At 42.9% G+C, this 15511-nt stretch overlaps 1 protein-coding gene across 1 annotated transcript in view; it reads left to right on the forward strand.

Annotated features, from left to right (window-relative positions):
- Positions 1-15228, forward strand: part of LOC102830618 (KH domain-containing, RNA-binding, signal transduction-associated protein 3-like) — a 225650-nt gene extending 210422 nt beyond the window's left edge. Inside the window, exons 8-9 of the mRNA XM_006830720.1 lie at positions 12717-12775; positions 14593-15228. Coding sequence (XP_006830783.1) covers positions 12717-12775; positions 14593-14684 — 151 coding nt within the window. The 3' untranslated portion in view covers positions 14685-15228. The remainder of the gene's footprint in view (positions 1-12716; positions 12776-14592) is intronic.
- The last annotated feature ends 283 nt before the right edge of the window (positions 15229-15511 follow it).

The raw sequence follows: 15511 nt of genomic DNA on the forward strand, positions 1-15511 counted from the left end.
TTCTTCCACTTGCACATTGGCACTTAGTGTCTGAGGCCTGTCTCCTGCCACATCACTGAGGCTGTCTTCTGGGTCTGCCCTGCTGGTCTCTCCTTTTTCTGTCCTCTGCATTTTGGAGTCCTCCTGTACTTAGCCCATTGGCCACTTCTCCATCCCAGTGGTCACCTCCATTCCCATGGTTTGAAGTTCCTTATAAATGATGGTCACTCCAGATTTCTGTGTATGGTCCATGCCTCTCAACTCGGCCACACAATTCCCTTTCCAGATGCCTTCTTACTCTCTCCCCAGGTTAAACCCACATGCTTTATGCTTCATGTCCTTCAACTGCTAGCTTAAATGGTGCTCTACATGAACTGACTATGTATACAAATAACAGCCCTCCCTGTCACTTTCTGACTCCCTTCTTACTGTCACTGCTGCTTTTTACAATAACATTTTATGTCACGTTGTTTATTGTTGCTCTTGTTGTTAGGTTCCATCAAGTTGGTCCTGGCTCATAGCAATCCTGTGCACAACAGAACGAAACACTGTCTGGGACTGCGCCAAACTCACAATCGTTGCTACCTACACCTGAATCTATTACTGCTGACACTGTGCCAGTCCATCTCATTGGGGGTCTTCCTCTTTTTCTCTGATGCTCCACTTTACCACACATGATGTCCTTCCCAGGGACTGGTCACTCCTGATATATATCTGAAGTATGAGAGACAAAGTCTGGCCATCCTTACTTCCAAGGAACACTCTAGCTGTAGTTCTTCCAACACAGATTAGTTTATTCTTTTGTCAGTCCATGGTACTTTCAATAGTCTTCTCCAACACCAAGCTCAAGTGTATCTATTCTTCTACAGTCTTCTAACATTCACATGCATATGAGGTTATTGAAAATACTATGGCTTGATGTCCTCAAGTTGACATCTTTATTCTTCAGCACTTTAAAGTTTGAACAACTGCCTCTTGGTCTATGTATAGCATCTTCATGAGCACAATTAAGTGTTATAGTCATTCTTCACAATATTGTCCGTAGCTTATCATTATCCACACAAACAAAAACTTACTTGTATTCAGTAAAACATAGGTAAACATCTTTCTGGTAGTCTCTGCTTTCAACCAAGATCCATCTGATGTCAGCAGTGATAGCCCTCGTTCCACACCATAATCTTTATCTGGCTTGAACCTCTGGCAGTTCCGTGTCAATGTGCTGTTGCAGAAGTTTTTGAATTGTCTTTGCAAAATTTTACTTGTGTGGGATATTAATGGTATTGTGCAATGATTTCCACATTCCATTGTGTCACATCTCTTCAGAATGGGTACAGATACGGATCTTTTCCAATCCATTGGACAGATAGCTGTCTTCCAAAGTTCTTGGCATGGAGGAGTGGGGGCCTCCCATGCTGCACCAGTTTGTTGAAAGGTTTTCATTTGTATTCTATCAGTTCCCAGCACCTTGTTCTTTGCCATTGCCTTCAGTGCACCTTGGACGTCTTCCTTCAGAATCATTGGCTCTTGATCATATGCTACCTCTTGAAACAGTTGAACATAGACCATTTCTTTTATCTTCCTTCCATCTTCTTCTGGTGCTTTCTGCATCATTCAAAATTTTTTCCAGAGAATTCTTCAATAATGAAGTTGAGGATTGAATTTTTTATCAGTTCCCTCAGCTTGAGAAATGTTGAGCGTGTTTTTCCCTTTCGATTTTCTAACTCCAAGTCTTTGCACATTGTGTTATAATATTTGACTTTGTCTTCTCCATCTGGCCTTCAAAGTTTTGTATTCAGCTGCTTTACCTCCTCATTTCTTCCATTTGCTTTAGCATCTCTACACTAGGGAGCAAGCTTCAGAGTCTCTTTGGACATCCATTTTGGACGTCTTTCTTTCTTGTCTTCTTAATGACCTTCTGTTTTCTTCCTGTGTGATGATATCATCCCTCAACTCTTCTAGTCTGAGGTCTTTAGTATCTAAGACATTAAATCATTTATTTATATGATCACTAAATTCAGGTGGGATATGTTCAAGGTCATATTTTTGCTCTTGTGGACTTCTTTTATTTTCTCAGCTTCATCCTGAACTTGGCATATGACCACTTGACATTCTCTTCCACAGTCTGTCCCTGGCCTTGTTTTGGCTGATGATATGTTGATTTTCCACCGGCTTTTTCCACAGATGTAGTCAATTTGTTTTTTGAGTGTTGCATCTGGTGAGATCTATGTGCATAGTTGTCTTTTATGTTGTTTAAAAAAGATATTTGCAATGAACAAATCATTGGCCTTATAAAATTTTATCATGTGATTTCCAGCATGATTTCTATCACCAAGGCCGTAGTTTCCAGCTACTCATCCTTCTTCTTTGTTTACAACTTTGCATTCCAATCACCAGGAATTATCAATACATCTGGATGGTATGTTTGATCAATTTTAGAGTGAAGAAGTACGTAGAGTTCTTCAGTTCCATCAACAATGGCTTTAGTGGTATGTAAATTTGAATAAAAGTAGTATTAACTGCTCTTCTTGTAAGCATATGGATAGTATCCTATCACAAACAACATTGTACTTCAAGACAGATCTTGATATGTTCTTTTTAATAATGAATACGGCACCATTCCTCTTCAATTTGTCATTCCCAGCATAGTAAACCATGTGGTTATCAGATTCAAAATGGCCAATACCAGCCCATTTCAGCTCACTAATGCCTCGGATATCGATGTTTATGCATTCCATTTCATTTTTGACCATTTCCAATGTTCCTAGATTTATACTTCGTACATTCCTTGTTCTAATTATTAATGGATGCTTACAGCTACTTCTCTTCATTTTGCATTCTGCTCTATCAGAAAATGAAAGTCCCACAGACTTTACTTGATTCAAGTCATCCCAGTCAACTCTACTTTGAGGAGGCAACTCTTCCACAGTGGTATTTTGAGTGCCTTCCAACCTAAAGGGGTGTTCTTCTGACACTATATCTGACAGTATTATGGTGCTCTACATCATGTTTCAGTATTCAGTATTCTGGTGCTATCCGACAGTGTTCACTGATGTTCATAAGGTTTTCAGTGACTAAATATTTTAGTAGTCTTCCTCTCCTTCTTCCTAGTCTGTCTGGAAGCTCCACTGAAACCTGTCCACCGTGGAAGACCCTGCTGATATTTAAAATACCGGTGACATAGCTTCCAGAATCACAGCAACATGCAAGCCACCACAGTATGACAAACTGTTTATTGGGTACCACCTGGTCGATTTAACTTACAGTGGCCTCACGTGACAGACTAGAACTGCCCCATAGGGTTCTTCAGACTGTGGTCTATATGTGAGCAGAACATCAGGTGTTTCTCCCTTGGAGGCACTGCGTGGGATTGAACTCCCAACCTTCCAGGTAGCAGACAAGTGCCAAACCATCATGCTTTAGGACCTCTTATGTGTCCCCTGAGCTATATGAGGGGACTTCAGGAAGCTGGTGCGAACATTCCAGTGTCTTTTTTCATAATTCCATTTTCCCATGAACTTTTGGAGGTCCCCTATGATATGGTGCAGGATGAGCACTGGACTGCGAACCACAAAGTGGGCAGTTCAGACCCACCAGCCGCTCCTATACAGGATTGCTGTGAGTGGGAAATGACTCAAGAGCACTTCACTGCAGCAACAACATGTATGTATTTACGTATGTATGTGTGTGCATGTATATATATTTGACAACTTCAGTCTCCTAATATGTGTGTGTTATATGTTGCTCTTAAGTGCCATTGAGTTGGTTCTAAATCATAGTGATCCTCTATAGGGTTTCTGAGGAGCAGGTGGTGGGTTTGAACTGCCCACCTTGTGGTTAGCAGTCCAGTACTTGTCCTACAGTGCTATCCCTGGACCCCATGTGTTTTGTATGTGTTTGTATGTATGTGTAAAAACACACATAACACACATATATATTAGGAAGTTGTCAAAAACATTTTTCTTGGCTCCACAATCAACATATACAATCCTCATGTAAGTATGTATATATGTATGTGTAATGAAACTCAGTCTATACATATTGAGTTATGAAATTCCTCAACAACACCCAACCACCACTATAAGATATATATGATTTCTAACTCATAACAACCATGTATAATGGATTCCGAGGCTGCAAATCTTTACGGGAGCAGAAAGCCTCATCTTTCTCCCACAGTGCATCTGGCAGATTTGAACTCCTGGCCTTGCAGTTAGCAGCCCAGCTCATATACACCACACACATTTTATATATTAGGATCTCTGGTGGTAATGTAGGTTAAGCACTGGACTGCTAACCATGAGGTTGGTAGTTTCAACTCACCAGCCGCTACGCAGGAGAAACAGTCTTAGAAACAGGGTCACTATGAGTCCAAAGCAACGAGATGGCTTTGGTTTGGGTTTTGCATATGTTAAAGAAAAAAAAAAAAAAAAAACCCAACTGACTCACTGTTGTCAAATCCAACTCCTAGCAACCCTGTCTAGGGTTTCCAAGGCTGTACATGTTTACGGAAGCAGAAAGCTTCTTTGATTATACAAACGCTCAACTGTATATTAGAATATTTATTTAGTTTCCATCTAACTGCTTGATAGTTACACTTTTATAGCCAGATTTCACCTTAGTTTTGGCCTCAGTTTGCACATTAATGAAAGTATAAAATAGGTAGCTATTTCTCCTAGACTAATGAAAGACATTTTTTTAGTCAGCTAGACAAATGTATTTTTCTTGTCAAATTGATAGAAATAGAAAGTTATTTATTACGGTAAATTTCATTCTTTAATAGCTGCTGTTTTGCAAAATAATAGGATTATTAAATATTAAATATAACTAGTTTTACTGATTTTTTAAAAATTCCTAATTCATCAGTAAAGGGGGGAAAGATTTGTTTTTGAAATCCTGTTTTGTCCCTGAAAAAAAAAGAACAATGGAGGATACATTTTCAATTATACTTTTAAAAGCATTTTTATGGTGCATGTATTTGCTATCAATTCCTTTGTTAAAATAGAATGATTTCTTATTGTTAATTCTTAACCAATCAAATGGGAAGAAGGAATGTCTCCAAATGGTTATAAGCCCAAGTTTTCACTTTGGTGGGTATTTTGGTTTTGAACCAAACCTAAATAGCTTGTGAAATGTGGTGAGAGGTTTTCCTCATTGGCCTTTGTTTTCCTTCGTGGTGGACGTCCTTCTGAGCCCTGAAGTGTCTGACCATCAGACTAACCATTACAGCTCTGAAAGGTGTATAATTTAGAAAATCAGCCCTTCAGTTTAGGTGAGCTGATAGATTGCTGAACCTCTCTCTTGGGAGCCGGGAGTCAGGGGCCTCCCTGGTAAAACTATATTTGATCTCTGGCCTTTTAAATGGAAACTTATTTAAGTATTCAAAATTTGGGTAAATATATGTGATTTTTAATTCCTAAAAAAATGATTTGCTTCACACCTAAGTGAATATTTTCTGTTTTGTTGTGAAGTGAAGCTCTTCCCAAGTTTGAAGTGTTCTGGGTGGATTGAAGGTTCTGTTTATTTACTGCAGGCCAGAATCAAGTGGACCACAGTGGGTGGTTGTTTTTGTTCTCCTTGTTTGTGTAAGGGGATGTCAAAAACATTCATGGAGAAATAGAATTAAAAAACTTTAATTTTTCCATAAGTTTTTTGAAGCCCTCTTGTTTATTTGCTCTGTTTATAAGAAACCCTAACCCTCCCTGATGTTGCCATTCTGCCTAGACATCAGGGTATTGTGGCTAACTAGGTTAACCAGCACTTCTCACCACTCCTTGTCCAAGAGGCAGAGTGCAAGATCCGAGAGTAGGTTTTCAGACGAGTGTAGAGTGCCACCCCCACCCTCCTGCTGAAACACACCTGCAGACAAGCATCCTGGGCCAGAGGGTCTCAAAACGTTTGGCCAACAGACCCCTGTATGCATGATATTCTTAAAAAGTAGTGAGGAACAGAGGACCCTAGGACCATCAAGGGAGAAGAGCACAAGTGGAATGTGGTACCGTATCCAGAGAGGCAGCGACACTAGACAATGAAGGCAGAGATGAAGGCCTGGAGAGAGAGAGCAGCTGAGGACTCTAGACTCATGGAAAGAGAATGGCTGTGTGCTGGCGGCCAGGAGGCCGACTTTCAGAATGTGCCATTTGGTTGCTTCAAGGATTATCTATTCCTGAGCATTTTTGTGTACATCTGAAAAAGCCACAGAGGGAATAGAAGCAAATACTGTTGGATGATGATGCACGGTGGGGATTGATAACTATTGCAATGAAACGATGAGGGTGAAACCGATGTTTTCCCGTGTAAACTATCACTCAGTTCACAATAAACATGTTTAAAAAAAAGTAGTGAGGCCCACACATTGCCTTACTATGTGTGGTTTCAATATGTCAGTCTTTATCATATTAGAAATGAAAACTGGAAAGGTTTATCTGTTGATTAATCATAAGAGTGGGCATTGTTTTACGTGTTTACAAATCTCTTAATAAATGACAGCTGCATTTGCATCTGCTTCTGCAGTCAGAGATGATGTGAATAGACTATCTGGGTTGAACTAGGTAGAACTACAGGTAAGTAGCTGGAGAGGGGAAATCTATTTTATAGTCTTTTTAGATCATTGTGGCTAATTCTTCTTTGATGCTATACCAAAACTTGACGGGCGGTACTTTGTTTAAGGTTATTTTCAGTTTTTGCGTTGTTAAGTGCCATCAACTTGGTTCAACTTACAGCTACCCTATGCACAACAGAACGCACCATGGCGCAGTCTTACACTGTCGTCACAACTTTTGCTATGCTTTGAACCCATTGTTACTGCGACTGCGTCAGTCCATCCTGTTGGGAGTCCTCCTCTTTTCATTGACCCTCCACGTTTCCAAGTATGTTGTCCTTCTCCAACATTGACTGGTCCCTCCAGGCAATATGTGTAAAGTATGAAAGTATGAGCAACGAAGTCTGGCCATCCTGGCTTCTAAGGAGCATTCTGGCTGTACTTCTTCCAAAACAGATTTGTTTATTCTTCTGGCAGTCCATGGTATTTTCAATATTCTTTGCAACACTATAGTTCCACTGCAACAATTCTTGTATAGACTTCTTTATTCATTGCCCAACTTTCACATGCATATGGGAAAATACCCTGATGACTTGGGTCCTCAAACTGACGTCTTGCTCTTAAATACTTTTATGAAGTCTTTTGCAGCAGATTTGCCTAATGCAATATATGTTGATTGATTTATTGAATGCTGCTTCAATGAATGTTGATTGTGAATTCAAACAAAATACAGTCTTTGACATCTTCAGTGTTTTCTCCATTTATCATGATGTTATTTATTGGCCTAGTGGTGAGGATTTTCGTTTTCTTTACATTTCTTTACAATCCACAGTGACGGCTCTATGTAGTCTTTGATCTGCATCAGCAAGTATCTCTAGGTACATATGAATTCAGATGTTTGGGTACAGGCACATACTTTCTCTAAAGACACAAATACTGCCAGTCCACAGACATAGCCAAACACCGTCTAAGGTTGGTTTCTGGGTTGAAAGCTTTGGACCTTAGTTATGGGACAGTTCGTCCAATGGCCTTTGTTCTCAGAAGTCATGATCTGCACCTTCATGAAGTTTGAGTAGCATCTAGGATCTTAGAAGCTTATGAGCACCCATCTAAGACACGTCCATGGTCCCTATTGGTAGGAAAAAAGCAAATAAGAAGGTGTAATCCACAACTAAGAGAAGAAAGAAGTCCACATGAGCCACAACCTCATCTCCCCTGAAGCCAAAAGAACTCGATAGTGTCTGGCTACTAACACTGACCTGCAGTTCTGACTGGGATCACAATAGTTCATCCCGGACAGAATGAGAGTAGAGAACAAAGAACTCCTGGAGACTATTGCCCTGAGACACTCTTTAAACCTACATGTGATCTTGTTCCCCAGACCACGCTTTAGCTAAGTAGCAGAAATTTGTTGTTGTTAAGTGTTGTTGAGTCAGTTCTGACTCATAGAGACCAATATAGGGTTGCCAAGGAGCAAGTGGTGAGTTTAAACTGCTGACCTTGTGGTTCAAATGAACCGTGAGGTCGTGCGCTTAGCCTACAGAATTAAGGATGTTACCCATCTGTTGATGGTCCGTATGCGACCAAAATATCAACAGTGACTTCAAACCAAAGATGAAGAGATGAGGGGACTAGAGAACTGGAAATGGAACAAACAGAGCACAACTGAAGAGAATATTGACACATTATAGTAAAGTAACTTATGTTCCTGAATAGTTTGTATGGAAATTGTCAAATGGGAACACCTGACTTGCTATGTGAGCTTTCAGTGAAATAGAAATTCATTTATATGTATATGTTGTTGTTGTTAAGTGCCATGGAGTCGGTTCCGACTCATAGCGACCCTGCACAGGGTTTCCGAGGCTGTACATCTTTACGGGAACAGACCGCCTCATCTTTCTCCCGCGGAGCCGCTGGTAGTTTCGAACTGCTGACCTTGGGGTTCACAGCCCGATTTGTAACCACTACGCTACCAGAGCTTCTTATACATATATTTTAATTTATATTAAGAGCTAAAGGGAGCACAGTGGCTCTGTAGGGTAAGCACTGGACTGTAAATCTTAACATGATGGGTAGTTCGAGTCCACCAGCCGCTCCTTGGGAGCAAGATGAAGCTTACTGCTCCCACAAAGATTTAAAGCTTAAGAAACCCTCTTGTTGTTAGGTGCTGTTGAATTGGTTCCTACTCATAGGGGTCTTGTATGTGGAGCAGCTGGTGGGTTTGAACCGTCAGTCTTACGGTTGCCAGTCCAGTACTGAGCCTACAGCACCACGCAAGTAGTTGGAACTGACACCATGGCTCTTAACAATAGTAAGTGCCAAAAGTGATGCAAGTCCAATAAAATATGTACACCACAGAGAAAGATCATGTACACAACGAAACAAATGCTGTGAAAAGCCAACCTATGGAAGGTGCCCTATCAGAAAGATGGACTTGTGCCTTCCAGGCTCCTTAGCATCAGGAATAAGGGAAGAGGTGGCCCATGTGGAGCAAGGACCTCAACCCCACCCCCAGCCTGGCCGCAGACTGTTCGAGTACTGCTCCTTCCCTGTTCATTTTTGGATAGAGATGTAACCTCTTGGGGCTTCATTTCTCTTACATATGAAAGGATTAGGATAATATCAATTTCCTAGAGTTGTCCTGAGGGTAAAAGAGGCCCTGGAGATCACACCGGCTGGTGTGAGATGTGTCAGCTCGTGGTCCCTGTGTTCTAGGTAGACTAGTTATCTCCCTCCTTGGAGAACTGCTTTGCAGCCTGACCCCCACTCACGGACAATAAGCTTCATAAACAAGTCTCTTGTGTGTGAGAGACGACGAATGCTTTGGGGGGAAAAGGAGAGCAGAGTGAAGCAGACCAGGTTGCCAGGGCAGAGGGGTGGTGGGGCTCCTGCCAGGGAGCTTGGGTCCAGCGTTACAGTTGCCTCTTGACCCTGCCAGGGGAAGGTGTGCTTCCTTGCAGTGCTGGGGACACCATGATGGCCCTGAGGAACCTCCCGGAGAGCCAGGGTATATGTTGAGTGATGACTGCCATGGACCCCTGACGTGGAGATGCTGTGTGGAGGGAGTAGAAGCCTTGCTCTGTTGGGGAAGGGCCTTCCTCTTAATACAGAAGGCGTTGGCTAGTACGATTTCTTGCCTATTGCTATTATGAAGAGAATTTTAGTGTTTCTTCTGCTTTGCCATCTTTTGGGGCTTTCATGTATCCCTGTCTAATAGGACATGTCTTTGGAGAATCGGCATTTGAGGTTCAGGGAATGAAACCCCATGGAAGTGAATCCATGGCACTGGCAGGCCTCCCACTTCACGATCCAATGACAGCTTACAGTGAATGGCTGAAATGATCATGCATGTCACTTAAAGTTTTCTCTTGTCACAACTTAGATTGTCTTATCACCGTGCTGTTCCAGACCACATTAGGCTGCTTTTTATCCTCCTATGCGTTGGGAAACACTCTCCACCCCCATTTTCTTCTTTATTTTCTCTAACGTTGAGCTGTTAGAAAGCTTCCAGGCACATCTCCAGTCTGCAGCTGATGTTTGTGACTGCTCTCCATTCACTTAAAGAAAGGAGGCTGGGTTCAGTTAAAAAGCAACTGTGAGACTCTGTTTCTTCATCTTAGGGCCAGCTATTTATGGTTCCCAGTTAAATAATTGGGAACTGTCTCAGTAAGGGGTGGTCTTTTCAGCTTCACAAAGAAGTTACTCTTGTTTTATCTGTGCAGCAGAGATGCAGTTGGGGAGGAGGTACAGCTTTATTTACCCTAGGGCCACCGTAGGGCCTTTGGGGAAAAGATCCATGGTATCATTTTCGGTCCATTAATAGACCAAACCTGATGCTATGAAGTCAGAGTGACCCTGGACAAACTTTCCAAGACTGTAAATCATTCCGGGAACAGACAGACTCACCTTCCTCCTGTGGAACAGCTGGCAGTTTTGAACTGCGACCTTGTGGTTAGCAGTCCAGTGCTTATCATACAGGCCTGTCGGGCAGAATCACATCAGGAGGGTGAGATGCACTCTCCTTCGAACAGCATGTGCCCAGGGAGAGAGTTCCGATGGCAGGAGGGGTTGGAAAGGAGGAGGAGGAATGGAAACAGGGACCATAGGAGGAAGTGGGCTGACCACTGTGATGCTCTGCGGACAAAAGGGGCACGAGTTGTTGAACAGAAATCCAGTTTGCTCTGTGAACTGTCGTTTAAATCACAATAAAAAAAGTCAAAACAAAACACCCAGATTTCACTTAGTATTCAATTTCTAAGAACCACCAACCCATTTATTTTCAACAAGTCATTTTGTCCACTTTGGGGCCAGGTGGTGTGCATGTGCCATGGAGAGCTTTAGAGTTGCTAGCCATCCATGGGGCCCGGGCCCAGCCTGTAAGTTTGCAGGTGAAACACAAAGACCAACAACAAAAAAGACTCCCTGTGTGGCACAGTGGCTGAAGTCCACATTCAGACTCACGGGTTGGGGCTGATATTTGACATGCACTTGTTGTCAAACAGGAGCCCTGGTGGTGCTGTGGGTTAAGCATTGGATTGCTAACCACTAAGTTGGTAGTTCAAACCCACCCTGCTCCACAGGAGAGCAGTGAGGCTGCCTGCTTCTGTAGAGCTCTACAGTCTCAAAAACCCTACGTAGGCTCGCTCAGAGTCGCCTCAGTGGTAGTCGGTTTGGTCTATTTCTGTTTTATTTTGTGTTTTGGTTGATTCTGAATTTCTCTTCTCAAGATGAGAAAAATTTCTACTATAATAGCACTTCTCATCTTTGAAATGGTCAATATAACACGTTGGAAGGCCACACTGTTTTGTTCTTACCGGTTTTTGCTGGGCTGTGGTTTTTCTTTTTTGAATGGGGAAAGTCCTCTGCTCCTTTTATCAGTAGTCTGTTACCTTTTTGCTCATCACAAATGTATATTCTGCCTTGAGAGGCAGCTGGCAGCAGAGGAAGGGAGGGTGGGTCTGAAGGTCAGGGAGGGGGTAGGCAGTAGTGGAGTGCTGGGCTCACGGAGCTCGTGGCTGGTTCCTCCACATGAAGAGGAGTCACATAAGCCCCAGCAAATGGACCAGAGGCCTTGTTCGAGTCTCGCAGAGTGTCAGGGCCACTGAGGTTAGAGAGAGGACCCCACCCCCAGAAACAGTGACTGGCCCTATGTTTTCAGCCTTGAGTTCACAGGCTGCCACTTGGTAGGTCTGGGGCCGCTCTGAGCCTCATTGTCTTATCTATGATGTCAGAGTTCCATTAGGTTAGTAAAAGCATGTGCTTGATGATGTTGAACGTACCGTGGCCAGCCAGAAAAGCAGCAAGTCTGTGCTGGAAATGCAGCCAGAATGTCTTTCACACACTTTGGACCTGCCCCTGGGAAAAACATCATGCTTGGTAAAGTAGAGGGTCAATGAAACAGAAGCCCCTTTGTGTATTTGTAGCCTGTTTTACAGTACTGTAAATGGCATCGTAGAAAAGCTTCGCCTTGGAATACAGCTGAGCCTTAAGTTACCTCAGACTTCCTGTGGGTGACATGGCTGCGTGGCCGAGAGCGCCATTGACCTGCACACCGTTCATGACACTAAGTCGTGTCTTGTTAGCCACTTGCTGCTGCTGGTAATGGGATCGTGCTGACGTATTCAGCTCCTGCTCACAGCCACCGTGTATAGCATTTCTGAGGCTATATGGGAGCAGAAAGCCTCATCTTTCTCTCGAGGAGCAGCTGGTGGGCTCAAACCACTGACCTTGTGGTTTGCAGTCCAGTGCTAAGGTGAGGTGCCCACGGTTCAGCGAGGGCTGGTTTCTCTGGTGGGTCCGAGTGGAAGAAACAATGCAGTCTTGCCTTCCTCCCATCTGTAGGGCCAAGGAGGGGAGCTACACTGCCTCCCACAGCACTGCAGTGGTCCTGGACACCCACCCCACCGCTCCAGCACAGGGACATTCTCTGGACCCCAGAGTCATGGGTGGACTGGTCCAGTTTGTGGTTAAGGTGTCAAACACAGATAATTTATTAAAACCGTGGGACTCAGATCCAAAGTGTCCACAGTGTTCCTTTTAATGTGTAACCATGCCATTTGTTAGTTACCTGGAGTACTTCAATGAGTAGGATTTGAACTCACAAGCCAATTCATTTTGCTCTAACTCTGTTGTGTTTATCTTTTCTCTTTGTGTGTGTGTGTGTGTACTGTCCTGTGCTTCGTCTTGGTCTCTAACACAGTGGTACTGATTACTATGATTATGGGCACGGACTCAGCGAGGAGATTTACGATTCCTACGGTGAGTGGCCTGCCAGGAGCCAGGATGAACCAGCCGCAGACAGGGGCGCTTGCCAGAGAAAAATACTGAAGGCTCTTCACTGGAGGGCAGATTCAGAAAGACATTTTGACGATGAAACAGCTTCCTGTCGGATCACTTGTGCACATGTAGCTATTTTCCCAGGCTCCTTTAATATTTAAATTGAATATTTCAAGAGAACGAAATTACACGAATTCACATTCTGAAGTTGGGCTTCTGTTTGGGTTGATTGCCACGTGCTGATGTTCTTGTTTCTAGAATAACTCCCCAGCCTGCAGACACTAGATATCTCAGGTCTTTAAAAAAAGTGTTTTTGCTTCTTGACAATGAAGGGAAATGAAGTATCTGAGAGGATAGCTCTGACATGTCACCCCCACCCCCACCTTTATGTTTTAACTCATTCCCACACGCAGTCCTTCTAACAAACCATGAAGGGGGGTGGGGGTGGGGGATCATTTGTACAGGTCACACCAGCCCTGAGCCAGGCCACACAGACTGTCAGGGGATCAGCTAACCCCAGTTGGTTCAGAGATGCTGAGGACCCACATCCTAATCTCAGTGTACAGAAGGGTGACAGGGTTAATTAGAATAATCAGAGGCATTGAAGTAGTGAGAGTGTGGAATGGCTTTGCTGCCAGGCCAAGAGATTAGAGAACTGGAAGTTTCTTTCAGGGGCAAAGCTAGGCAGCGGGCCATAGACCTAGTAGTGGTGAAGTGGGAGCCTGTTTAATGGGTGTTAGGATGCTCTCTGAGCATTTGAAGAGAACAGAGAAGCTACTTCCCAGTGTTCCTTTTGAAATGCATTTTGTTATATCACCTGCCCAAAGCCCTCATGGCCGCACCTTGGACAATTTTTTTTTTTCCCTTTTCCTTTTGGAGTCATAACAAACCCTTAAAAGAAATGCATTGGTTTGCTGAAAGCTGTCTACTTAAATTGATGCACATGAGCTTGAGGGAGTGACGTTGATTGCATGTTTGTATCAAAAGAAGAGGTCGTTTTCAGCGTTTTTTCCTTCACAGCTTTTTTAAATTGGTCTCTGTGGACACATGGCTTTTCAATTGCTGCAGGGATGTTAACTGTTAGCTGGCCAGAGCCTGGCACTGAGCGGATGTTTGCTTTCAGGAGATGGGGATGTGAGGACAGCTTGGTTGTCGATGCAGTTACCCGGTGTGTGTTTGCTGTCACAATGAGTGGAATTTGACACTGTGCTGTCGAGTCGGTTTCATGGTCACTAAGCATCATGGGGCACACATTTCCCACCCAGCATAACTGGAACGTGGTCCTCTTCTGGAAGGGCCCATGAGAAATGATACAGCCAGTGTCTCTCTTAGTCACTCCCCACTCGGCCATTGTTTCTGCCTTCACCTCCATGGATTCGTTGTCCCCTTCTCTGTTTTTGCATTTAGAAGACATCTAGGTGATAACTTTTCCCTTGTCCATTTCCTGTTCATAAATACATTCTTAATGCTTCACACCAGGCCGTTCAACCTGCTGGGTGAGCTAGTGAGCTGATAAGATACCCCTATGTATGGCCAGAAGGAACAGTTTTACAAAGTTGACTATCATCAAAGCTGCCTAAATCCCTTTCTTCCTGTGCTGGTGGGTTTTGCTAGTGGGGCTGTCATTTTACACTGTGCTTGTAAATGTGTTTAAAGTCAGTCCCCTCGATCGTGTGTGTTTTCAGCGTATCTTCACTGGCATTGGACTGAGTAAGACAGGGTTAAGTTAGATTCTGATGAAGGAAGCCAGTGGGAGAGCCACACAGTGACCTCGTTGTGACTCATCTTCCTCGTTTTAGGACAAGAAGAGTGGACGAAGTCAAGACACAAGGCTCCTTCATCGCGGACCACGAAGGGCGCCTACAGAGAGCAGCCATATGGCAGATACTGATTGTACTGTCTGGTGTTGTGAAATCCCCAATCTCCACCAGTCCTGTATACTGTTCAAAGTAATTTTTTTCTATGAACAATCCCTTTTTAATAAATCAAAATGTTTAAAATACGAATGGATGGAACTCAACTACTTTGTTGAGACGTCAACTGGGCAGAAAAATAAAAGACATGTAAAATTTTGTTATTTCTAGTCTGTATATGAAAAATAGGTCATCAAAAGAAAAAAAAAAAAAAAAACTTTGATTAACTAGTGTTAAACAAACAAACAAAAGTAGGTTTCCTAAATATGTTAATCCATTCTTTTAACATAAGCCTCACCTTTCATTTTAAAGGTTTCCATAGAATTGAGTTATTTTATCTTTCAGCCATATGCTAGCTTTTGTTTTGTTTTGCTTTGTTTCCTCTTGACAACATGCGTAAAAAGGGAAACCAATGACAAGTGCAAATAATGTGGTATTCTTTTGTAACTCAAGTCTTGAACTGTTCTGTAGTGTTAAGCAAAGTCTCCTCTTGCTTGATACTAAATAAACTTTTGAAAGAAACCTGGTGTGTGTGAGCTAACAATGTCATGTTTTTCTTATTTAAAAAGGCCTTCATAAATAGTTGTAAACAGGGAAAGAAAGAACTTACTTAACAACGCTCGTCAGAAAAAAGGTCACACTAAACACTGTACAACTTATTTTTTAAAAATGGTATAAAATTAAATGTACCATTCTATGCTCACCATAGATCTAAGTGCTGTCTTAAGACTCCACACGGAACCAAGCTGTGAGAATGGCACTGTTAAACCACGCCAAGCCCAACCTTGCATAAAACGGGTCTTAA

Source organism: Chrysochloris asiatica, unplaced genomic scaffold, assembly GCF_000296735.1.
Source record: "Chrysochloris asiatica unplaced genomic scaffold, ChrAsi1.0 scaffold00001, whole genome shotgun sequence".
Classification (NCBI taxonomy): Eukaryota; Metazoa; Chordata; class Mammalia; order Afrosoricida; family Chrysochloridae; genus Chrysochloris; species Chrysochloris asiatica.